This window comes from Mytilus galloprovincialis, chromosome 9 (assembly GCF_965363235.1).
Source record: "Mytilus galloprovincialis chromosome 9, xbMytGall1.hap1.1, whole genome shotgun sequence".
Lineage (NCBI taxonomy): Eukaryota > Metazoa > Mollusca > Bivalvia > Mytilida > Mytilidae > Mytilus > Mytilus galloprovincialis.
The window spans coordinates 62,522,097-62,550,089 of NC_134846.1; the positions used below are offsets into that span (position 1 = coordinate 62,522,097).

General features: G+C 33.2%; 1 protein-coding gene across 1 annotated transcript; it reads right to left on the minus strand.

Annotated features, from left to right (window-relative positions):
• Positions 1 to 623: 623 nt before the first annotated feature.
• LOC143045558 (hepatocyte growth factor-regulated tyrosine kinase substrate-like) lies at positions 624 to 27,976 on the minus strand. The gene is made up of 16 exons (XM_076218147.1): positions 27,857 to 27,976; positions 22,608 to 22,692; positions 18,147 to 18,222; positions 17,744 to 17,836; positions 17,119 to 17,239; positions 16,436 to 16,557; positions 14,783 to 14,907; positions 14,012 to 14,096; positions 13,492 to 13,590; positions 12,698 to 12,781; positions 8,316 to 8,498; positions 6,224 to 6,434; positions 4,403 to 4,575; positions 3,710 to 3,841; positions 2,280 to 2,865; positions 624 to 1,487 (listed from the first exon to the last, which is right to left on the minus strand). Exons 1-16 carry the CDS (start codon positions 27,894 to 27,896, stop codon positions 1,321 to 1,323), a joined length of 2,382 nt encoding a protein of 793 aa, XP_076074262.1. The 5' UTR covers positions 27,897 to 27,976; the 3' UTR covers positions 624 to 1,320.
• Between the last annotated feature and the right edge of the window lie 17 nt (positions 27,977 to 27,993).

Genomic DNA, 27,993 nt, shown 5'->3' on the forward strand with positions numbered 1-27,993 from the left:
GGTACCAATTTTCGTGGTTTGAGTAGAACTAGCATATTAGTGGATATTTAATTTCGTGTTTTTGACAAAGTCTGCATACATTCCTTCAGAAAATTGGCAGTTCGTTGAATATTTAAATTCAAAGTTCCCCTGTACCCACGAAATCCACGAAAATTGGTATCCAACAAATATTAGTGAATCCACAGGAGATACAGTGACTTTTTAATTTTACTTTGTTTCAATATTATTTCCTAATTAGATCTGTTACATAACCACTTTTATTAAAATGAGATAGTTGTCTCATTTGCAATCATATCTATCTCCCCTCCCTATTTTTATATTTTAGTTAAAAAAAAATCTCATAATTAGGTTCTACCGACAACAAAAAAACTTCAGCTACAAGTTTTCAAATATTAAATTCGACAGACAGAAACTTTGAATAAAAAAAAATATGTATAAAATATTATGGAGTCTCATTGTTTTTGAAGGACATAATTTTTTTTTTTCTTTGGGCAAAACAAATTCTCACATTTTAATTTGAATCTTTAATAACAATACAGAATCAATGTTACATAAATATTGATTTCACAATGATTAAAACATGTATACTCTATCACAGAAGACATATATATTTGACCTTTTACAAGCACATTTAAGCATTTTGATTCAAAAGCACAATGATTTAATTTTGTATTCTCCCAAATATTGAAAACAATGATTCTTTATCTACCAGTAATTCAATGATATGAATCTGACTATAATTATCTTACATTTTTTAAAATACACAAATTTGTTTGTATAAATGCAGATCTGAATGATTTTTTTCCTTTTAAAAATGTACAAGCTCCATGACTTTTCAAGATATCTACATAAAGCTTACAACTATTCAGTCCAACTTGCTATCACATGTCATATTATGAGAATTTTCAACATTTTTTTCACAAAATTCCCTCTTGTTCTTTAGATCATATCAACATAAAGGTATCACAAGGCTCATATGAAAGTCAATATTTGTGTTCTAAGGTCTATCAAATAAGACAGAGTGCAAAGTGGCTTACAGTTGATTATTTACCATTTATATTACAAAGGACCATCCATGTTATCACACTGTATGATGTATTTGTAATATGTACATGTTTTAAATATCAAAACAAACTGAAAGTTACTTGTTAGGCAAAGGGTAAAACTAATTGAACATTGCTTAAAAGAAATTATAAGGATTAACTTTTAAGAATAAGTATTTTTTTTGTACAAAGAATTCAAGAATTAAATATTGAATATTAAGATATCATAACAATACAAATTTTAATGATATAATCTCTCTATAAAAGTTTCCCAATATTAATCAAATGAAATTAATTGAGCCTCATTGCTCCCAGGTGGTGGTCCCTGGGGTAGTTCCTGTTGCTGCCCCTGGGGTGGGGGTTGTTGGTACTGTCCTGTCTGATTGCCCATGTACTGTTGTGGCTGATTTGAATACTGTTGCTGTGGTAAAGCATTTGCCATTCCTGAAAGAGAAAAATATGAAACTTAAGTAACAATTGAACATTCATATGAACTATATCTATAATCTCAAAATATCTTTTTCTTGGCTGGTTTTATTCTTATTCTATTTTTTTTAATGCAGTAACTGTGGATTCATGATGATTAGTGTAGAAATAATGTTCATGTATTTTGTGGGTATTGAAGATGTTTTATTTCTATTAAAAATAAAGTATAAGTAAATCATAAATCTACATTTTTAACAAGCTTGTCAACTGATTGAAGAAAAAATATTGATATATTAAACTGATGTAATATAAGCATCTGCAAATTCAGATCTAATAATGTTTTCAGTAGTCCAGTTCCAACAGCTTACAATTAATTATAAAGAGTAGGGGGATATCAAAATTTATATGCTCAAAGGGAAATAATTTTGGAAAACATCAATTTGCCAACACATCCTTTCCATATCATGATCAAAATAACAAGCAACTTATTTTGATTCACCTAAATGTAATAAACCATTTAATCAATCCAGTTTCACTATTTCAAAATTAACCATTTCACAAGTACTTGGATGTTAAAGAAACCAAATGTTTGACCAATCAATTGAATTACGAACTGAAAACAAAGAAAATTTTAAAATTCCAAAAGGCTTATTTTACATTATCTTAAAATAATCGAAAGCCTCGTGTGTAGTTATTTTTTGTATGAATAACAACCATATAAAATATGTAAGCCCAGCTGAACAGACGATGGGGTTGGCCTAAACAAACAGATGCACATGTATTACTAACTGTAGCATTCTAAAGGTTTACCTTGCATGTTATATGCCTGATTATAATCTACATTAGAACTAGTTGGTACTTGATATCCTTGATTCATGGGCATTCCTTGCTGTGGCATGCCTGGTGGAATAGGTGAAGTGGGCATTCCCCCTTGTGGCATCCCTGGCTGTGCCATAGAAGTCTGTGGCATTCCCTGTGATGCTGTTGAAGGTGGCATTCCACCTTGTTGTGGCATGCCCTGTGACATTGTAGCAGGTGGCATCTGACCATATTGGCCACCAGTCTGGTATCCTGCTTGTCCGTCATAAGCACCCGGTAGATTTGAGGGTTGTGTAGACATTGGTTGTTGTTGATATGGTCCCTGTTGGTACTGTGGACCGTTCTGACTAGTTACTTGTGGCTGGTACTGTCCTCCAGCTTGACTATATCCAGGCTGAGTGTTTGGTTGGTTGTACATTTGTGGTGTACTATGTCCCATTGGTTGTTGCCCGTGTCCCATTGGCTGTTGGCCATACATGTTTTGCATCTGATGAACAGGTGATCCATCTGATGACCCAACAGGACTAAATGTTTGCTGTGGAGGAACACCACTCATTGGCATCTGACCATATCCTGGCTGCAGTTAAAATAAAGAACAAATTTAATGGTACATATTCACCAAAATCTTTGCAATACATTTAATAGTGCTGTGTTTGTTTATGCATCCTTAATTTTTAGCTGACAATTAACAGTGTTACAACTGCATCAGTAATTTTCTATCTTTTACAAAAATATCTGCACCTATGTATCAGATCTCACGAGTAATTTTGCATCACAAAAAAACCCAGAATAATGGCATGAGCAATGAGTCTTTGTTCCTGTTTTTGAGATATATAGGTAAATAATTTTTGAATTAAATTTTGGAGACAAACTAATGTCTTTTTAATGTGTTATCTTAGGAAATGTACAGGAAATATGTGGTAAAAATTAATAAAACATATTAAGAACAGCACAATTCTTTACCATATGTTTATTTACGGTTTATCTTTTGTCAAAGAAAAATAAACATTATTGGGGAAATAACATTTATGCAATACTTTGGGAAATATCTGGGGAGTTATCTAATACCTTGAAAGGTAACATCTTTAATTCTAAGAAGGAGGTAAATTATATGTCAATAGAGAACATAAAATTTAAACACTATATATAGAGCTGCCTTTGTCATATTGCAAGTCACAATGTCACATGAATGGCAAAAAAGACCGCTTGAATCCTATTTCCTTACAAGGTCAGAAGTCAGTATCATTTTTTGATCTATTATTTTTGTTCCATCCCTTTCAAGAAGATTCTGTTTAATACCGTGAATTCATACATATGGTGAGGGAATCTGTTGAATCACAGGTCTCTTTTGCAAGACCAAATTCTGAATCCCAAAGTGTGCAGACTTTATTATAGTTAAGCATATAAATCATGTGATGTACCTGTGGATATCCATAATTCTGCATCTGTCTGATTTGTGTCATGTGTTTCTGCTGTTCTAATCTCATTTGCATTTCTCTTTCTTGTTCCTGTAATCTCTGTAAAGCCAACTGTCTTTGCATCTCCAAATATTCCTACAAAATTGTTATTTACATGATATATAAAACTATTCCATGAAATTAATTTCAGTTACCTTTGCTGTTTACTATGTGACTATCATAAACTAGAGGCTCTAAAAAGCCTGTGTCGCTCACCTTGGTCTGAGCTAAAAAAGTAAACTTACTGACAGAGTACACCTTGACAGAATTTTGCAATGTTGTGATTGGCATATCTATTATATAACCAAAAAAAGTTTTTACCGGAAACAACCATAACTTAATATAGTCCATATGTACTTAAAAGTTGCATTACAAAAATGTTAAGACAAATCAATCTTGTAATTTTAATAATAAAAGTAGAAGACTTTAACATTCTAGTTTGAATATGAAATTCAGAAATTATTTTACGCATTTATTATTGCGATTTTGTCATTTTAGTCTAAAATGTGTTTTTAACTTTTGTGATATTCAGAAAAATCCTGTTTGATTCATATAGAAAAATTCAAATTGCGAGTTTTAATTATTTTGATGATAACCCTGACGCAATAATAAAAACATCACAATAATTTCTGAATTTACAGTAACAACAATGCTTACATGCTTCTTTTGCCTCATAATTTCTAGTTTATGTGCCATCTGAATCTGTCTCTGTCTTTCCATTTCCTCCAGTTCTCTACGTCTTTTTTCTCTGTGATCTTCTCTTAAGGCATCTAAAGCTTCTCTAGCATCTCGTAACTGGGCAAGTTTGTCTTGTAGAGCTTCATAATTACCTAAAGGCATAAAATTATATAACTAAATGAAATGCTTGTTGATATGGTCACAAATGGGTCAACATCTATTTTGTTCTTATATTAATTAAAACAGAAAATAAGCCAGGTACAAGTTTTAATTTATCTGTTAAATTCAATCAACAACACAAATCAGGATTCAGTAATTGATTTGTGTTTTGTAAACAATCAATGTCCTGGTTAAATTTCACGTAGAATTTAAGGATAAGATTTAACAAGCCAAGCAGTTAAAATCTTATCCAATAAACAATTTTTTTTTACTGAAAATTATAGCAACATGGGCCAGAAATACAGGACCACACTCCAAATAGGACAGTTGTTCAAACATGCTTCAAGGACCTTGGGAAAAACTGTAAATGTAGTGCTAAATTCATTCTCTTATTTTTTATTATGCGTCAAAATAAAGTCATAAAGAAGTGATCACAACACACTGTTCAATAAGCAATTTTGGTTATAACCTAGCTTTACAAAAAGAATGTTCAGCATAGTTTTCAGAGGAACCAGTTTTCATCATGTAATCAGATTGAACAAAGCAAACTTTTCTTAGTACTTTCTAAGAATAGGATAACAATGACATAAACACAGAATATTATGCTCATCCTCTAACTGTCCAGTTTATACTTAATTGTGCTAATGCATGAATAAATACTGTGGCCCTACCTCTCAGTCCTAAATGGATTTTGATTGCATTTCATGCAATTTTTATCAAACAACACACTGTTCAATAAACAATGTTTGTAACAACCTAGCTTTGAACAGTCAGGGGTGCTACTTAAACAAGTGATTTCATTATCACCTATTTCAGTGATTTTTTATATTCAGTTATCACCTATTTAAGTGATTTGGGTGTTTTCTTTGATCTTCAAATGCTAATTTCAGTGATTTTCCACATTTTCACAAACTTTTCTATAATTTTCCTACATAAATCAATTATCCCTTTGTCTATGAATATCAATTTCACCAGTGCGCTTGGGCAGTAAGTTAGTGCGCTAAAGCTTTTAAAAGTACCCTTGGGAATTGTTCTGTAATCAAATATTCATTAACTACTCTTACTATCAGACAAAGGTCAACAATATTAGGTGACCTGATTGGTTTTCTTTAGAATTAGAATGATTTATTTTAAGGTTATGTCCTGATCTACAAATTATTCCAGTTTTTGCATATTCAAATAAACTGTCAAAACTGGCAGGCTTAACAAGCAACTAACAATTTCTGCATGTACATAGTTGTTTTTTCAATGGAATTCTGGTCTTTTTACCAATAAAAAAATCAAGCTTGTGGGAAAAATATCCAAAAAATGTTATAAACACTTATTGAAGTGATTAAATTTTAACTTCTCAAATTACTTGTTTCAGTGATTTTGAAAAGTCTGTGCCAAAATTTTAAATATTTCACAACCAAAATCACTCAAAGAAGTGATTTTGAAATCACTTGTTTAAGTACCACCCCTGACTGTTGAAAAAAGAATATTAAACCTATTTTTCATTATAAAATCAGACTGAACAAGGCAAAGTTTTCTAATATTTTTCCAAGAGTAGGAAAACAATGACATCAGCACTGAATATTATGCTCATGTTTTACCTATCCAGTCTACATTTTATTAATGCATAAATAACAACTGCCACTGTACCTCTCAGATCCTCCTGTTTACCAACATACTTCATCAGCTGAGGATGCATGTTAGAGATAACATTGAACAGTGACTGAACAGAAGAGTCAGTAGCAATACTACGTCCTCGCTGGGAATTACTTCTCATACGATTTACAAAGATCTCCAAACTGCTCTGTAATGCTTTAAGGAATTGTTCTTCATCATCCTCATTCTCTCCATTTTGATAAGCCTGAAATTAAACAAAACATTGTCATATTCTAATAAGTTGCACATGAAACAAATACATTTTTTTCACATGCTGCCTCTCTCTTTTCACCTAGGATGAACCACTTTCTCTAAAGAATGGTTTCAAAATGTCTGTTTATCGGATTTTTCTTGGCAAATTCCCAAAAATCTTCCCTAATTTCTTGAAAATGGAGGTAATTATTATAAAGTATCTTAATCATTAGGCCACACCAATTTAATTTCTTGTTCTACAGATTTTTGGACTCCAAAATTTGGGGCGAGCGAGCGATTTGAAAATTTTAATAAAAAAATATTTAATTTGCAAATTTCTGAGGCGAAGCTTGAAAAGTAAAGGCGAGCGATTATAATTTTTTTTTGTAAACATAAAATAGTAGGTTTTGACAATATCAAAACTTGATTTATCAATGTTTATCACTTGTACTTTGACATTTCTTTACTGAATATCTGATATCTGAAGTATTTTTTCCCTGTTCACCAAGAAATAATTAAATCTGGTCTGTGTACAATTGATGTACATGTATGTGTGACTGACAATGAGACAATAATTTTCTCCATCCAAGACATAATCAGTTTGGGGACAACCCCTTTAAGTTATAAATATCCCTTTTACATGCTTTATGAGGAATCAATATAGTTAAAATATATTTGTTTGTACAAAAGGGCTCATATTTTCTCAGAACTATATATATCTAGTATTAAATGGTCAAAACATGTCCAAGAATTTTGTAATATTTCTGTTAAATTAACACATTTACTTTAACAGTTTAATATTATTCAAAATAAGTGGACCCCTCTTTTAGAAAAAGTTGTTTAAAATATGATGTAACTCTCCTCTTTTTGAGTACAAAATTCTAAGTTTTCAAAGGTTTTGTATAGAAGAACTATAGTACAAATCCTTGGTATTTCTATTTTCTTGTTTACATCAGTAAAATGACCCCTTGTCTGAGGGAGGGTTGTTCTCAACCTGATAATAACAAACACAGGTCAAAGTACGGCCTTTTACACATGGCTTTGATGCAGACCAAACAGCAAGCTATAAAGGACCCCAAAATTATTAGCGTACACAATTCGAACAGGAAAACAAACGATCTAATTTATATATCCAAACGGGAAAATACCAATGAACAACATCAACAAACAATAACTGCCGAACGACAGGCCCCTGAATCAATCAGGACAGATGCATAAACATGCAGCGGCTATGAATAGTTTTGTTTCGCCAGTATACAATATAATTGCAGTTGAAGGCAAATCCTTTAGAAGTTATCTGTACTTTATTCTAACAACGAACATTTTTTGATAGGGAATATAAGTAAGTGGGAAAGAAACCAATTTTTTGTTCTTTACAGGATTCCCTCTGTTATAAATCTATTTCGGAGCACTCCTTCTTTGATAAATAGGTTTCATGCTGAAAAAAATATTTTCACAGATATTTACACAGTGTGGTGGGGTGCTTTTATGTTTAAAATCGTTATATATATATATACAGGTTAGACTGTGATTTTAAAAACAAATGTTGATATCTTTTCATAGTATTTACAAAAAAAAACGGTGCAGGAAATGGACATGATTACATTTCCGGATGCGGGAAGCGGGAATATAAAAAAAATAAAAAAATTCTGTTTTGAAAAAAATAGGTGCGGGCGGGTCCGTCGAACAAGGAATCAAATTGGTGTGGCCTTAGGACTCTTTCTCTACTGTAGCAGCAATATATATAAAACTGTTCAAGAAATTCTTATTATTCAGTTAACAGTTTTTAAAACAGGACACAATATATCACCTCTGCACCTTTCATAAAACCAATGGGGGAGCATGTCTTCACATTCCATATATTCAGATACAAAGATAAATCATATTCACAAACCTCAATTACAACTTTTCCTCCTTCTGTTGCTTTCTGTTCTGTAGTTACTACAGGAGCTGATGGAGTAGTAGTTGGAACATTGGTGGTTTTTATCTCAGATTTCTGTTGCCAGTAATTTCTATTCAAATAACGAGCCAACTCTGGATCCATTTCTTCAGTATCTACCATTGGTGCAGAAACAGTCTACAAAAAATATTACATTTTCAGATTATTCTATAAATAAAAAGTAAAATTAGATGTACAGGAAATCTACATTCATTCATTCAAAATTACATTCATTCTCATCTACATTGCAGATCCAGAATTTTTGAAAGGGGTGTAATGATACCATGTACAAAAGCCATATAATACCAATATCATACTCAGGACAAGGCATAATATTTGACTCAAGTAGGCTCAAAACTGAGAAGTGAACTTATAAAACATTAAGGATCATCTAAATCAAACAAGCCTTTAAAAAGAAGGACATTCAAACAAACTTTTAATAGAGAACTTCAAAATAAGTTAAAGAGTACTAATTATTCAGTCATTTAAAATATGAAAAATCATACTAAAGAACAGACTAATTCTAACATGACGTCCTTCAAACGCTTTGAGTACACACCCGTGGTAAAATATGAATATATTGTTTGGGCTGTTCCGATCGTACTCCCACGTCATATGTTTGTTTATGAATGAGCTTCCCGAAGTCATAGAACGATAACGTAAGAATATGAGCATTTTATGGGAAAATACACGCTTGTGAAACCGAAAATCATCACAACAAGGAAACATAAACACATGATGCTAACATGTGTTATATAAGCCATTTTTGTATACATTTCAAGTACGTTTCTTGATGGGAACGGCTAATAATGCCTTCCCCTAGAGCACTTCGATCCAAAACAATTGCCGTATTTGTCCTATTAGAATCGAAAGTATTCATGGGGGCTTGAATATATCGTGATTTTACCACGGGTTGTCCCTTGATGCGGATATTTAACCCCTCTCGCTATTGGCAGGGTAAAATATTTGTCATAAAGGGCCAACCCGTGGTAAAATCACGATATATTCAAGCCCCCATGAATTATTTCTTAAATAATATATTGCCTGAAAAACATTAATGGTTAATGGGAGTATCATTCCAGGATTAAACTACTCTCTAGTCACAGGCACTTGTTTCTATCCATAGGAAGGTCGACTATCCATATAAAGAGAAGCTTATATGGATAGTCGACCTGCCTATGGATAGAAACGAAGTGCCTGTGTCTCTTGTTGAAGATTTTACTGGATTTCTTGTTAAATAAGGACAAAGTAATTTCAAGAATTAATGTAACTAGTTCTTTATAATTCATCAGTGAAGGTTATAAATATTTTATGAGTCTTTCTTCATGTGACTGCATGACTAATGCAGATACATTTTGTATTTTCATTACAATTTATGTGATTTGGTGAATGTCCATTAGCCTTTGATTAAATAAACAATAAGGACTTCCTTAAGTAAAGGAAAGCACCTTAACAAATGGTTAAACATAGTTCATTCACTTACATATGTCAGGAAAATCTTTTTGTTGTCAAACATAAACAGGAAGTACCAGGGACACATTAAAAACCAGAACAAATCAGGACAGTCTAAGGGAGATAACCATTAAAAATTATGATTTTATTTTTTATCATACCAAGGATTTGTATAGTTTAATACTACAAATCCTTGATAATACAAAATAATTTAGGGAGATGTATTTTGAAACAATGAATTAATCTGTTATATAAAAAACGTAAAACAAAAGGTAACTTATATATTACATAAAATATTCTGAAATATATATAAGATCATATAACATTTTACAAATTATTTCTATATGATGAAGCAGGAAACATTTCGCTACTCTTTTTCAAAATAACAACTATTTAAAAGACTGCTATAAACTGAAAGTATTCAAATACAGGGAGCGGGAGATGAATAACTAGAGCCTGTGTCGCTCACCTTAGTCTATGTGCATATTAAACAAAGGACACAGATGGATTCATGACAAAATTGTGTTTTGGTTATGGTTATTATAATATCTACCATAGCTCTATTGCACTATCAAATTGCCATATTTAGTGAACCTTAAAATCTGGGTCAAAAACTTTATTTGACTTGAATATGATGTGAATATTAAAAAGTTCATTTTATAAAGCACATGTGTACTAATTTTTCAAGTTGAAGTAACCCCATATTACCCTAAACGAAAAATATAACCTGATACAGCACAGATGGTAAGACAGACAGACCAGAAAGAAAACACCATGCCCCTCTAGTATAGAAGGTGGGGAATATAAAATACAAAACACTCTGCTGGAAATATAAATGGTTTAAATATTTCTTATTCTTTCAAGTGTTTCTGTCTATCACTTATTCTATGGAGAAGAACCATGAATTGAAACTCTCAGCTCTCGCAAGGCAGCACTTACACCCGCAAAGTGGAAAGGGGTTAATATAAGTTACAATAACTTGTTTCCCAATCCACTATAAATAAATATGTTCAAACTTAAACTCTCAGCTGAACACTTGTGTTTATGAAATTAATTCTTCATTGTGATCTACACTATCAGTTTTATTTACAGTCTGCCTCATCACAGAATCCTCCCATACGTACAATTAAGTACAACTTTTAAAATGTTAGCATATGTTTTCAAATTCATTTGGCACTTTAAACACATTCATAGATCATGTTTTCCAAATATTTATCACAGGACTGGCAAATCAAGTAATTATTTCCTTTTCTAGTAGAATTTGTCAAATTTGTTGGTCATCATGATTCAATTTTTTTTTTTTAAATAAATTCAATAAACTTGGCAAGGCTGCACATTTATAAGTTAATTCTAAGTTATTTGAATAGCGATACAGAGCAGAAAATTTGATTTTGGATGTAACTACTCTTATTGGTCTTTTTTGTCTATTAGCTCACAGACATTATTTTGTCATCTATATTTTTTCGTGATTAATCATTTACTCCTTACAAATGGAATTTAGAATCAATTTATAAGGAATGACTAAGATTTTTTCTGATTATGGAAATAACATTAATGTGGTGCACACTGAAATACCCATGTATAAAAATACAAAAATGACAACAGCCAGTGGAAACACCGCTTGTAGATGAAAAAGTTAATCATTGTGAAAAGGACAATAAGTTAGATAGCAATATTTCTGTCTTCATAATTTCATGTATATAATATATAATATCCTAGGAAAAAATAATTTTAACCTATCTTTATTTTAAATCCGGTTGCTTTATGATCATTTAATCGAAAAGTATTGCAAATTTATATTATGACGATTATTTTCATATCTATATACATGTATGATGTATATCAACATTATTGTGTCTATTACCAAAATCATTGTAATAAATTACTTTGCTCTTCATGGGCCTTTTAATTGGAATAAAAATATCTTATCTTATCTTAACCTCTTAATGCTTGACAATAAAATACTAAATCCTACTTGGAAATAAAAAGTCTGTTACAAAATGCATTTACTGAGACAGTTTCACAAGGAATACTAGCTTTTTAAATTATAGCTCTATAAAAAGATTTAACTGAAGTGCTTGTAAACACTAAAGATTCAATCATTTTGCAGTTTAAAATTAAACAATGTAGTTTTATTAAGCATTGATAATTTTTTAACCAGATACGATATGTAATTTTCTTGACAAGTATGGTTATGCACATACACAACATTTTGTAGTTTGAATATCTGAGTAAATAAGTCATTTGTAAATTTTTTGAAATATTCATGGATAGGATTTTTAAAATGTTGTGAACAAAGCTTTCATTTTTTATTTTATGGCAAAAGTAATGATACAGTCTGCAGTATTGCATTCAATAGCATCCAAGTCAGCCCCAGAAGTATTTTCATTTGCTTGAATTCAATCTTTTCACTTGTTTTCCTTAGAAGATCATTTGTTTTGAAACCTATTTATGTGTTTATATCTGGATGACTTGTATGAATTCATCATAATAATTGAGCTGAGCATGTCTGAGTTAGATGCACAATGGTGGAAGGAGAAGAGCACTATACATATAAAGAGCACCTAATCTACATATGAAAATATGGATCCTCTTAGAGGGGGTTAAAAGATAAGTTAGATTAGATTAGAATTTTTATGTACAATAATTGGAAGAAAAAAAATTGTCGTATTCGCCAGGAGTTTACATAGATTTTTTGTTGATCACCAATCAGTATACATTGAATTGTGACTACCAGAATAATTTTCAAATAATGTAAAACATTTCTTAACAGAATGCTTTCATGCTGATCACCACTGCAATAAGCCTCTATCTCCTATTTACATTTTAAAGTATCCATGTGGATTTTCCATCCTTAAAATTCCTGACCTTTACAATATACTTACAGCTGGTTGAGTGTAAGAAGATGTTTTGCTTGCTGTTGTTGTAGCCCCACCATACACTCCATAATTACTTCTTAACCTGTCGCGCTGAAAATAAAATGGTGTTTAAATATAGTAGAAATGTATATACTTTAATACAGGCATACAAAATCAGAAAACTGGAAAACTGTCTGAGCAGTAAGAATCATGTATCTCCAAAACTCCAAGTTTATATTTTTTTCGTTTTGTGAAAAAATTATACTACATGTATTACATAAAGTAAACACGAATCAATGATGTAAAATAGGATAAGGTCAGATGAACATAAAGGACAATGGTCATAAGACACACAGTAACTTCCTAACAAAAGGCATCTATATACATGATATACAAGGATTATACAATAGTTTAAACCACAGCTGCTGGGGGAATGTAATCCCTATTTTTTTGTCAAGGCAATATTTAACAAGAATGTGTCCCCAGTACACGAATGCCCCACTCGCACTATCATTTTCTATGTTCAGTGGACCGTGAAATTGGGGTAAACCCTCTAATTTGGCATTAAAATTAAAAAGATCATATCATAGGGAACATGTATACTAAGTTTGAAGTCGATTGGACTTCAACTTCATCAAAAACTACCTTGACCAAAAACTTTAACCTGAAGCGGGACAGACGGACGAACGAACAGACAGACGGACGAACAGACGGACGGACGCACAGACCAGAAAACATAATGCCCCTCTACTGTTGTAGGTGGGGCATAAAAACAACAAAATCAAAAAGCTTTCAACAACATACAAAATATGCATAATTACCTCCTTCTGTTTAGTCTCAGCCTCACTCTGAGATAAAGCTAGAGCTAATTGTAATTCTTCTTCCTCTTGTATCTCCTGTTCTGTCTTCTGAGGTGCCACCTGTAAACAATTGATTCATTTATATATATATATATATATATACATATACTAGTCCGGATCAAGGTGATATTATTGTAAAGGCTATGCTAAAGTCTACATTATAGTTGGACCAGAATGAAATTTGGAGGACAAGCCAAGATTCAGGGTTCTGTAGAACTCTTTACAAATCTTTTTTTTTTTTTTTATTACTTATGTTTTTTTCAGATATATTATTTCTTTTAAATAGATTACCAAAATAATATTTTATCCAAACTGGAGTAAGGATACCCAAAGGTTTTAAGATGTTATTTAACCTTCATACAGCTAATCAAGTAAATAAAGCTAAAAATAATGATTACTGGTTGATATATTGATCATAAATTATAAGTATGTGGGTTTTCATACCATTTGTAGTGCTACTTTTTAAAAGTAAAACATATACCTGTTGTTGTTTAGATAATGGACTAGCCAAGTATTCTGCTGGTAGTTCATCGTCACTTTTCTTTGTAGGTTTTGCTGCATCTGCTCTGTTAATAGTAAGGAAAAAAACAGTTACATTCAAATTTATAAAATACTTATTTAAGACAATTATAATAAAGATATGTTTTTATGAAAATCAGAAATACATTCCTTCATTATTCATTTCCATACATACAAAACAAGTGATTGAAGCACATACATAATTATATCAAAGAAGGAAAATATAAATTGTCATGTATGCTATAAAGTGATACATTTTCCGCTCTAACAGATGCAGTTTAATGGTCTGTGTGATTGACTTGGGTAAATTAAAAATAATTAGGGGAATCTTATTACAAGTGATGGTTTATGTTCTGCTCTTTCAAAAATTTTAAAGCAATCATTAGATTAAATCAAGATGATGTTCAGTTATGTTCATGCTTGAATGAAAAGTTTTGTAGTTTCCTCTTGAAAAAGGTAAGAGTGACAGCAAACATTGATTTTTTATAATGCTTGTTTTTAAACTAGGGAAAACTTATGATCATCATAATGAGCTATAAAACCTTTATTTAAATAATTTATTTCAATTTTAATAGATGAATTGACTTAAAATGTAGGTGTAACAAATGTTATGTATTTGGGGATCATAGTGCAAATGTTTGGAACTGGTCACAAAAACTTGATTGCTAGCAATCTTTCTGAATCCACTTTTTGAAGACTAGCACAGTCTTGGTACTGACAAAGGTTTACTTACTTATTCAAGATGTCAAAGCATGAATCACACACTCTGACTTCCTTCTCGATTCCAAATTTAGGAATAATGGAGGATTTTGCTGAACATTTTCCACAAAAGACTTCTCCACAATTTCTACAATGATGCTGAAATATAAATGTGCATGATTTTAAATTATATCACACACTGATTCATCATTTAATCCTGTAATAACAAGTGAAACTGCGAGCTACTGCTCACTGATGATACCCCCGCCGCAAGTGGATAATATTAATAGTGTAAGAATATGCAAGTGTTCGGTAAACAGGAAGTTGTCGAGTGATGAATCTGAAAACGCATCACACGGTATAGCTGACTTATAAAAATCTTGAAACCAAATTTCAGAAATCCTTGTATTGTAGTTCCTGAGAAAAATGTGACGAAAATTTTTAACTTGGTTATCATGTGTAAAACCATACAAGTGTTCGGTAAACAGGAAGTTGTCGAGTGATGAATCTGAAAACGCATCACACGGTATAGCTGACTTATATAAATCCTGAAACCAAATTTCAGAAATCCTTGTATTGTAGTTCCTGAGAAAAATGTGACGAAAATTTTCAACTTGGTTATCATGTGTAAAATCATACAAGTGTTCGGTAAACAGGAAGTTGTCAAGTGATGAATCTGAAAACGCATCACACGGTATAGCTGACTTATATAAATCCTGAAACCAAATTTCAGAAATCCTTGTATTGTAGTTCCTGAGAAAAATGTGACGAAAATTTTCAACTTGGCTATCATGTGTAAAATCAGACAAGTGTTCTGTAAACAGGAAGTTGTCAAGTGATGAATCTGAAAACGCATCACACGGTATGGCTGACATATATAAATGTTGATAACAAATTACAGAAAGGGTGGATGTGTAGTTCCTGAGAAAAATGTGACGAAAGTTTCATGGGACGGACTGACTGACTGACGGACGGACTGATGGACGGACGGACTGACAGACAGAGGTAAAACAGTATACCCCCCTTTTTTAAAGCGGGGGAATAAATATCATTGTTTAGACTACTTGACATAGTAGTTGTAATTTATTCCCTGTATTGATTGTTGGATAAGAGATAACAGTATTCAGAAAAGTTCATTTGCACTGAATTGTTGCTTATTTCATGGAAATTTGACTTAGTCAATCATTAAGTAGGTTTACCTTCTAAAAAGCTTTATTCAAATCCCTAATGATAAGTCAAAGCATTTGGATTTCAACAATATTATTTTACATAGACATTGAAAGAAAATAACCAAAATGTACATATAGCTATTAACTAGACTTTTATACGATTTCTTTGGACATTGTAAGTCTTTGTTCAAAATTTTAGTAACTTTAGATGAAACAGTATGGTGGCTTACTTGAAAAATTCATACCTGCCATAATGCCCATAGGGGTTTTACGTGCAAGATGGCTCTTATAGTTCTACAAATTTTCAAGGGGGTCTTCAAGTATATTTTAATGTTGTATTTTGGCTTCTTCATACTTTTACAAGCATATTGCCATTGAAAATTAATTATTTTGTTTAAAACTGTGGACAAAATTTCTCTTTTAAAATTTCCTTTTGGAAGCCTCCATGGGGGAAATCCCCCACAAATAGGGACAGTTGGCAGGTATGAAAATTGATTTGCACTATTTTGAAAACCTACCTGTCTGTTTACCATACCAAACTTTGTACGACATCTATTACAACAATCTCCCTCTTTCCACTCAGGGGCTTTCTCAGCCAAAAACATAGCATCAGCTTCTTTAAGTGTTGGAAAGGTGTGACCTGTCAGGAAAAAAAACTTAATTAACATCAAAACTTTATGTGGGGTTCAACAATAATACACAAACATTTAAGATGTAATGATTTAATAAGATTTCTATTTCAAATGTTTACCAAATAAAATATCAGTGCCACTTATACAAAAAGGGCATCTTTTCAAAACATACTCTGAATTATTGTTTTGTAGTCTGGCAAGAAAAGATTGATTAATTTATTCAGAATGTTTAGAGGGTTTTGCTTTGACAAAGCTTTGATTGGAACCCTCAACCATTAATGCTGAAATCAAAAGTACACATGATGACGATTTTTGTACAAGTTTGCCCAAGCATAAACTCATGGTGTTTGTATGTTATTTTTCAATCAACAGAAGGACATACTTGTTTTCAAATAAGAAAGATACAAGTACTATATCACTTTTAGAACTTTGTTCTGATTAATGATAAAAAAATGATATAATACTAAATAGATAACTGTTATTGTTAAAAATGATTGACTGGAAAAATTACATTGATATCTCAAACAAAATGAGTACATCATAAAAATCTAAACTACTTTGAACATTACCTTCCAACTTCATTAAGTTGTAAGTATCCTGGACTACTTTATAACTGGGTTCGTTACGAAATGCATGTGACCAAACTTGAATCAACTCTAGAATCTTATTCTTCACAGTATCAGGTCTTATCTAAAAACAAATATTTACAAAGATTAGGGTTACTTTCTTCACCATTAGGAATTATTTACTTGATGTATTTGGAAGAAGTGGATTTTTTAAACAATAAAATAGTTTCTCCTGAAATGCATTAAAATGTACACATATTACATATTTCCACAATGGTCCATCCATTCAAACACTTACAGTTGCCACTTTCGTGCTGAAACATGAAAGTGGCATTAAGAAGCCAGCAATGGAAATTGGGTATTGGTATTATAAAATGTAATTGTGGCCCAAATGCAGAAGAAAATTTCAGGTCAATTAGAATCAAACTAGCAAAATGCTAAAAACAAAATTATGAGAAGTTCACAAATTTGAGGAGCTATGAAAACAGCTAGTTGATTGTTAAAATAAAAAATTCCTATTATGAATTTATTTCACAGTCTAATGACAATTGAGTTTAGTATGATGAGTATTTTATATTCGGAAATTGCAACAGTTCAATATACTATTCATATACCAAATGTGTCATACCTTTAGCAAGTCCTTTAAAAACTCCATGAATTCTTTAGTTGCAATCTCTTCATGAATCAATGATCCACAGTTCTTTACACAGGATTCAAGTACCTATATATAAATATTAACATAATTTAGCAACAGATGGTTTTAGTAAATGTGTTAAACTAACTAGCTTATAAATGTGCAACAGGTATACAGCTTTCTCTTAATAAATATCCTCTCTGTATTAGGAAAAAAAATTGCATCTACAGTTTATATTGATGTTTACCCCATTTCTTTTTTTTTTTTGCATATTTTATAAAATTTGTAGACCTATATGTCATTCTTTTTCATCAAAACTAAGATTATACATTTTCTAATATTACTTCTAATGTGTCTTTAGAACTGAATTATTTTTTATTAAAAAATGTGTATTTACCTGTAAGGCATATATTTCTACATGAGGATTCTCTGCAGATATCTTTCTCTTCATAGCAGCAACAGCATATTTAGGCCTGAATGTATGAATATTACTCATATATAATGACAATTGACTTCTACTTACTGTCATTATCAAAAATAAAATTTAGCAACAGGTTGAAGGTTAGAAATATAAAATTGGTCAAATATTTTACTATTATGTATCTCAAATAAACAGATAATTAGATTTATTATAGAAGTACTCACATACATGCATGTTTCCACTTGCATATAATTTATTATTTGGGAATGCTTTACTTGTAATTATGTATCTATATTTTAGTTCTAAGCAGTTCTAGCCAAACATGTAAAGGACTATTTCTAAACTGGTTTTTTTTTTCCATATTGAACATACTTTTGTCTACATACATGACATACAGATATACCTTTCTTATATTTCACTGATTAAAAAAACCCAAAGAGTTGACTGCCACACCATATATTTTTTTTAAATGATTGAAATTACTTCTTTGAGAGCTCTGACATTGGTTAAACAGAGTCTTATTTTATAACATGTATGAGCATCTTTTAAAATTGGGAGCAGGGTTTCCGCTGGCGATTAATAATTGTGGCGATAAAAATTCTTCACTTGCGAAAGAATTTTGCGAATTAAATATATATAACGATTTATTTTCCTCCATCTTGTTTATTTACTTTTTTTTTAGTTTCTCGGACTTTAACCGATCAGACAATACACGGAATTCACCTTGACCTCATTAAGATTTGGACAGAAAATCAACAATCAGCTGATTGCATTTTATAGCTATCGACAACAAATGACTAATTAATAAAGGTGTTGATTGAATTGTTTGACAAAATGATATGGTTAAATGGCTTCTGCTAAATGTCACATACAGAATTTATTTACCACTTTGCAACGCATGTGTTTGAAGCAAACTTTTGACGTCTCCTCTCCTTTTAAAGATAGTTTAAAAAAGAAAGCTGTTGTTGTGATGAAAAATGTTCAAAAGCAAGAAAAATCTCGGATTTAAACTTTAATTATCCTTTGACTTTAATATAGGTAATTGATTAGGGAGACTACTTTAAAGTCGTTTGAGTGACACACGTGTTTCAAGCATAGTTTTACGTCTTAACTGTTTCATTTACAATGGCCAAGAAAAAGAAAACAGTCGTTATGAAGAAATCTATCCAAAAGGTTGGGACAACCCCTCGAATGTGAGTAACCCTTCAATGTAATGACTTCACATGAAATGAGGGATCAATTTCATGTGATAAAAGCTTTTGTTTTGTTGTAAAAAGGGCACATCAGTATTTTTCTTTTAAAGAAACTTTCCCTACAAACTATACTGGTATTATATGATCAAAACATGACCACTAATTTTGTTATATTCCAGGACTTATAGCTTCTTTATTATTAAAAGTATAGTGGTCCCCTCATTTAGAAAAGTTGTTAAAAATACAATGAATATTTTTCCCTTTTAAGTTAAAAAAAATCTGTTGTTTTAAAGTAAATGATTAGTGTTTATTCATTAAAATGTAGACTCTTAAATAAGTTTGAGAAGATAACATAGACACAATGGGGCAAAATCATCTTATTTAAGGGAGGGGGTAGAAAACTAGAGGCTCTCAAGAGCCTGTATCGCTCACCTGATTCTACTTGGGTTTTTGAAATCATATAAAAAAATATAAAATTTGGCAAAAAGTGACAACACAACCTCATTTATAAGGAAAGGAACATGTTTAATTTCATTCAAAAGTCCCCCACTGGCGGCCATCTTGGATGACGGATCGGCTACAAAGTAACAACACTTGGTCAGCAGCCCATAAAGAACATTCATGCCATGTTTGGTTTTATTCCATTCAGTGGTTCTCTAAAAGAAGTCATTTGTATGCATTTCCCAAAGGGTCCTATGTTAAACTAAGTCCTCTGCTGGCGTCCATCTTGGATGATGGATCGGCTACAAAGTAACAACACTTGGTCAGCACCTCATAAGGAACATTCATGCAATGTTTGGTTTTATTCCATGCAGTGGTTCTCTAAAAGAAGTCATTTGTATGCATTTCCAATAGGGTCCTATGTTAAACTAAGTCCCCGCTGGTGGCCATCTTGGATAATGGATCGGCTACAAAGTAACAACACCTGGTCAGCACTCCATAAGGAACATTGATGCTATGTTTGGTTTCATTCCATTCAGTGGTTCTCTAGAAGAAGTCATTTGTATGCATTTCCCATAGGGTCCTATGTTAAACTAAGTCCCCCGCTGGCGGCCATCTTGGATGATGGATCGGCTACAAAGTAACAACACTTGGTCAGCACCCCATAAGGATAATTCATGCTATGTTTGGTTTTATTCCATTCAGTGGTTCTCTAAAAGAAGTCATTTGTATGCATTTCCCATAGGGTCCTATGTTAAACTAAGTCCCCGGCTGGCGGCCATCTTGGATGATGGATCGGCAACAAAGTAACAACACTTGGTCAGCACCTCATAAGGAACATTCATGCCATGTTTGGTTTCATTCCATTCAATGGTTCTCTAAAAGAAGTCATTTGTATGCATTTCCCATAGCGTCCTATGTTAAACTAAGTCCCCCGCTGGCGGCCATCTTGGATGATGGATTGGCTACAAAGTAACAACACTTGGTCAGCACTCCATAAGGAACATTCATGCTATGTTTGGTTTCATTCCATTTAGTGGTTCTCTAGAAGAAGTCATTTGTATGCATTTCCCATAGGGTCCTTTGTTAAACTAAGTCCCCCGCTGGCGGCCATCTTGAATGATGGATCGCTTACAAAGTAACAACACTTGGTCAGCATCCCATAAGGAACATTCATGCTACGTTTGGTTTTATTCCATTCAGTGGTTCTCTAAAAGAAGTCATTTGTATGCATTTCCCATAGGGTCCTATGTAAAACTAAGTCCCCAGCTGGCGGCCATCTTGGATGATGGATCGGCAACAAAGTAACAACACTTGGTCAGCACCTCATAAGGAACATTCATGCCATGTTTGGTTTCATTCCATTTAATGGTTCTCTAAAAGAAGTCATTTGTATGCATTTCCCATAGGGTCCTATGTTAAACTAAGTCCCCCGCTGGCAGCCATCTTGGATGATGGATCGGCTACAAAGTAACAACACTTGGTCAGCACCCCATAAGGAACATTCATGCTATGTTTGGTTTTATTCCATTCAGTGGTTCTCTAAAAGAAGTCATTTGTATGCATTTCCCATAGGGTCCTATGTTAAACTAAGTCCCCTGCTGGCGGCCATCTTTGATGATGGATCGGCTACAAAGTAACAACACTTGGTCAGCACCACATAAGGAACATTCATGCCATGTTTGGTTTCATTCCATTCAGTGGTTCACTAGAAGAAGTCATTTGTATGCATTTCCAATAGGGTCCTATGTTAAACTAAGTCCCCGCTGGTGGCCATCTTGGATAATGGATCGGCTACAAAGTAACAACACTTGGTCAGCACTCCATAAGGAACATTCATGCTATGTTTGGTTTCATTCCATTCAGTGGTTCTCTAGAAGAAGTCATTTGTATGCATTTCCCATAGGGTCCTATGTTAAACTAAGTCCCCCGCTGGCGGCCATCTTGGATGATGGATCGGCTACAAAGTAACAACACTTGGTCAGCACCCCATAAGGATAATTCATGCTATGTTTGGTTTTATTCCATTCAGTGGTTCTCTAAAAGAAGTCATTTGTATGCATTTCCCATAGGGTCCTATGTTAAACTAAGTCCCCGGCTGGCGGCCATCTTGGATGATGGATCGGCAACAAAGTAACAACACTTGGTCAGCACCTCATAAGGAACATTCATGCCATGTTTGGTTTCATTCCATTCAATGGTTCTCTAAAAGAAGTCATTTGTATGCATTTCCCATAGCATCCTATGTTAAACTAAGTCCCCCGCTGGCGGCCATCTTGGATGATGGATCGGCTACAAAGTAACAACACTTGGTCAGCACCTCATAAGGAACATTCATGCCATGTTTGGTTCCATTCCATTCAGTGGTTCTCTAGAAGAAGTTCAAAATGTAAATTGTTAACGACGACGACGACGGACGACGACGGACGACGGACGCCAAGTGGTGAGAAAAGCTCACTTGGCCCTTCGGGCCAGGTGAGCTAAAAAGGTAAATTTTAAATGAAAAATATATTTATGTTACTTGGCGAAATAAATAATAAAGTGGCGAAAAATATATTGTTCTGGCGAAATAGGTGGCGAAAAAAATAATTGACCCAGGGGAAACCCTGATTGGGAGTTTAGAATACAGTCAAGTCATAGATTTTGTACTTTTAGATTTTGTACTTTACTGATGGATTTGTCTTATTGCCCTATGGATCAAACTTGTCAAGTCCATGTGACTGTTAAAAACAAATATGTTTTTACATGCATCTTGGATTGTCAGAATATCTGACACTGCTTTTAATTATTTTTATGTACTTACTGAACATCTCCTTGTCTAATTATATCGCATATCTGCATAGTAGAATCCCAGTCTGGTTCTAAAAGTAACTGACTGGTTGCTTTCTCTGGAAAATAAAACAGGAAAGATTCATTTAAGTATATATACTAGAATGTTACATTTATACATACTTTTACATAGAAAATTCTAAACTGGTATACATTTCATGTAAGTTGGGTTGATAGAATGATTAGAATTTGTATCTCAAATCAGATTTTTGTGACTTGTTTCAGTTCTATGATGTTCACTGAGAACAAAGCATCTAAACTTCATCATGTTCATGATGGAAATTCAAATGCCAAAATCAGTCCCTGGTAAATATGATTAAATTTAGATGACAACAAGAATGTGTCCAAAGTACACGGATGCCCCACTTGCATTATTATTTTACATGTTCAATAGACCGTGAAATTGGGTAAACAATCTAATTGGCATTAAATTAGAAAGATCACACCATAGGGAACATGTGTACTAAGTTTCAAGTTGATTGGACTAAAACTTCATCAAAAACTACCTTGACCAAAAACTTTAACCTGAAACTCACACTTTAATTTTCTATGTTCAGTGGTCCGTGAAATTGGGGTCAAAAATTTAACTTGGCTGTAAAATTAAAAAGATCATATCATAAGGAACATGTGTACTAAGTTTCAAGTTGATTGGACTTCAGCTTCATCAAAAACTACCTTGACCAAAACCTTTAACCTGAAACTCACACTTTCATTTTCTATGTTCAGTGGACCGTGAAATTGGGGTCAAAACTCTAATTTGGCATTTAAATTAGAAAGATCATATCATAGGGCACATGTATACTAAGTTTCAAGTTGATTGGACTTCAACTTCATCAAAAACTACCTTGACCAAAAACTTTAACCTGAAGCCAAAAACTTTAACCTGAAATTTGCACTATCATTTTCTATGTTCAGTGAACCGTAAAATTGGGGTCAAAACTCTAATTTGGCATTTAAATTAGAAAGATCATATCATAGGGCACATGTATACTAAGTTTCAAGTTGATTGGACTTCAACTTCATCAAAAACTACCTTGACCAAAAACTTTAACCTGAAGCCAAAAACTTTAACCTGAAATTTGCACTATCATTTTCTATGTTCAGTGAACCGTAAAATTGGGGTCAAAACTCTAATTTGGCATTTAAATTAGAAAGATCATATCATAGGGCACATGTATACTAAGTTTCAAGTTGATTGGACTTCAACTTCATCAAAAACTACCTCGACCAAAAACTTTAACCTGAAGCGGGACAGACGGACGAACGAACGGACGAACGAACGGACGAACGGACGCACAGACCAGAAAACATAATGCCCCTCTACTATCGTAGGTGGGGCATAAAAATAGAACACAAATATTCTGGATCAAGCTTTAGGTTAAAAAGGGGCATAAATCACTACCAAAATTTGGTCTCTGTCTGCGTGTTGTGGGCCTTGACATTGTGTATGAGTTTTAGGAAATTTGCATTAGGCCAACTTATGTTAGAGAGCAGGAACAAACACATGCAATTTTCACAATCATAAGGGGCATAGCTCTAGAACATTGAGTGACTCTGACACTGACCAAATTCCAACTCTGTCTGAGAATTATGGTTCTTAGCATTGTGTATGATTTTTTTTTAAATTTGGAAAAGGAATGCAGAAATGAAAATGGAATGGACAGAAACTACAGAAGGATGGTAAAGAGTAACAATTAATGTCCCCCTTCCCCTTCCAGTGGTGGCTGTGGTGCATAAAAAAGCTGTCTTTTCTATAAACATTTCTTATTCATTTTGGCACTGTTATGTAAATTCATTTATTTGTATTGTAACTACCCGGTATCCATTGCATGTGTACACAACAGTTAATAATCATCATGATCATTAAATGTTTGTCAAAATGAGAAGCTATGCACAATTAGAAGGGGAAGAACAAAAACTGTAGTCCCCTTTAATAGTACTTAGAAAAATCAATTAAAAAAAATATAAATATTTAATTTCCACTGTACTTTTGAACACAAAATCATGACCTTTTTTTTCTAATTTTTCTATTTGCACAGAAATCTCTTTCTTTCTTCCAGTCTCGTTTGTCATGAGACTTTGAGTATTCCTAACAACAGGACTAACATTGGAAAACTTTCGGTATTTCCGTTTCTTTTAGAACATTTAAATATGTTAGAATGAAACTAGATAAGTCAAAGCGACACGAATGGCCCCGTCTCAAAAAATTGAAAAACCTGCAATTTCAATAACACATGTGGATACAAACATGATGGTAGTCTCACATATCAAAAATCAGCTCAAAATTTGGAGGCGTATAGAAAAAAGTATGCATTTAACTGTGATTTTTCAACAATTTTCAAGATGTAAACCCTTTATTTTGGCAAAAATTAGCCGAGTGGAACAAACTTAAACTTGATCTAGATCTGTAACTCATCATGAGTAACTCACATACATAAAATCAGCCCAATATCTGAAAGCGTTTAGAAAAAAAGTCTGTATAACTATGATTTTTAACAATTTATCAAAGTCCATCATAGCCTGTAATTTCGGCAAAAATTAGGGTAGCGGAACAAAACTTAAACTTGATCTGTAACTCATCATGTTAACTCACATACCAAACAAGAATGTGTCCTCAGTACACGAATGCCCCACTCGCACTATCATTTCCATGTTCAGTGGGCCGTGAAATTTGGGTAAAAACTCTAATTTGGCATTAAAATTAGAATGATCATATCATAGGGAACATGTGTACTAAGTTTGAAGTCGATTGGACTTCAACTTCATCAAAAACTACCTTGACCAAAAACTTTAACCTGAAGCGGGACAGACGGACGGACGAACGAACGAACGAACGCACAGACCAGAAAACATAATGCCCCTCTACTATCGTAGGTGGGGCATAAAAACAGCCCAATATCTGAATGAGTTTAGAAAAAAACTCTCTATAACTGTGATTTTCAACTATTTATCAAAGTCCAGAGCCCGTAATTTCACTTAAAATAAGCCACCCAGAACAAAACTTAAACTTGATCTGTAACTCATCATGGTTGACTCATATACCAAAAATCACCAAAAATCAGCCCAATATCTGAAGGCGTTTAGAAAAAAACTCTGTATAATGGTTTGTTGTGGAATGACGGAATTACGGAATTTCAGAATTTCGGACAAGGGTAAAACTATATGGCACCGACAACTTCGTTGCAGGGCCATACAAAAATAATTGATACAGACTTTATTCCCTTTCACAGGTAACACCTGCCTCATATTATTTCCATTATAAAATAAATGTGTGGAATACATTTTGTATCTTGATTGTATAGAATCTGGGTCCATTTGACCTACCAGACTACGTACAGTCATCATTAGTTCGCTTATTTGCAGATGACTGCGTACTGTACAGAAGGATCCAAAATGATGCAGACTAACAGCTACTACAAGAAGACATGAACAACTTGCTCAGATGGGAATCAGATTGGCAAATGGAATTCCATCCCAGCAAATGCCAACTGCTACGCGTAACCAACAAGCTACAACATCCATGGGCATAATCTAGAACTGGTTGACTCAGCAAAATATCTAGGCGTAACAATCCACAAAACTATTAATTGGAACATACACATAGAGAGCATACAATGTAGCTAAAAAGGCAAACTCAACCAAAGCCTTCATCCAAAGAAATCTTCAGCACTGTCCCAAACAAACAAAAGCTGTACATGTATGCAACGCTAGTAAGACCATTGCTTGAGTATGCATGCTCAGTCTGGGACCCGTTCACCAACCTTAACATACAGAAACTAGAAAGTGTGCAAAGAAGATCAGCCCAGTTTGTACTGAACAACTACCAACATACCAGCAGCGTAAAATCAATGCTAAAAACTCTACAGTGGCAACCACTAGACGAGAGGAGGGCCAACTGCAAAGCAGTAATGATGTACAGAATAGTACATGGACTCGTAGCAATACCACCGCTAGAGCTACATGTACACAATACAACATCCATAGCTAGAGAACACACAACACGATTTCTCGTACCGTCTGCCAGAACTTCAACATACAGGCATTCCTTCTTTCCAGACAGAATATGATACTGATATGGAACAGCCGTCCACAACCTTTGGTGGACAGTACCTCACTAGATGCTTTCAAGCAAGGGGTACTGAGCTGCAGTATCACTTAATCGCACCATTAGACTATTTTAACTTGCACCTGTAAATATTTTTTTGGCACCTTTGTTGTCACCCCCAGCATGGGCAATAGTGCAATAATACTCAATTAGAGGACTGCACTGTATTGTAAGAAGAAGAAAATCACATTCACACTCTTTTTAAAGGTTTTGTGTTGTATAAGTTTTTAATCATACTTTATATAGTCGCCGTCACGTAAAATTGGCACCATGTTTTTTGTCAAAATTTTCTTAAATATCGACCGCGTTTACTAAAGATCATGTTTTTCAATTAGTGGAATAAAAATCCTGTCCAAATATCCACTACTGTCCTACCTTTTATTGTGTTTGCACTGTATAATCCTGACCTTCACATTTTTCAAGATTATTTACATTGTAAAACCGCCATCTTGGTTTCTATGAGGATCCCTTATTCCATAACATTCGTTACTCTCCGGTAATATCATTGTCATTGATGATACAATTTCCCGCGCTTTTTTACGTAAAGATGACGAAAAGCTCAGAGAGACACAAGAAAATGGAGAGCACGTGGAACTCCACGGCAACACTTCCGATAATAACAATGTCGGATTCCACCATACAAAATTATCTTGGATTATGTGAAGGTCAGGATTATACAGTGCAAACACAATAAAAGGTAGGACAGTAGTGGATATTTGGACAGGATTTTTATTCCGCTAATTGAAAAACATGATCTTTAGTAAACGCGGTCGATATTTAAGAAAAATTTAGCAAAAAACATGGTGCCAATTTTAAGTGACGGCGACTATAAACAGAAATGGATAACATGGATCATGAATAATGTCAACACTGACAACAGTCATGATTAAGAACATGGTTTATTTTTCAACAGTGTACACTTAATATGTATTGAAATCCATATAAATTCGTACAGACAGATCTACCAACTGCTGCATCCTGTCATGTCAGTCAGATTATAACTTAGGCTATAAAAAAATGAAAAATCGATACGCATATTTATTTTTCTATCCGGTGGTACTATGAAAAAATGTTTGTAAATGAGAATAATTAAAGTGAGTATTTAGATGATATATTACCTAAAGCCCTGTTAAAGCCAGCTGATGATCCTGAAAACATTTTGGCTAATTTATTAGCGCAGATAGATTAGTGTCTCCTTCTCGTGAACTTCCGTGACTCAAGTGTTGATGACGTCCCTTGTGGTAATACAAATAAC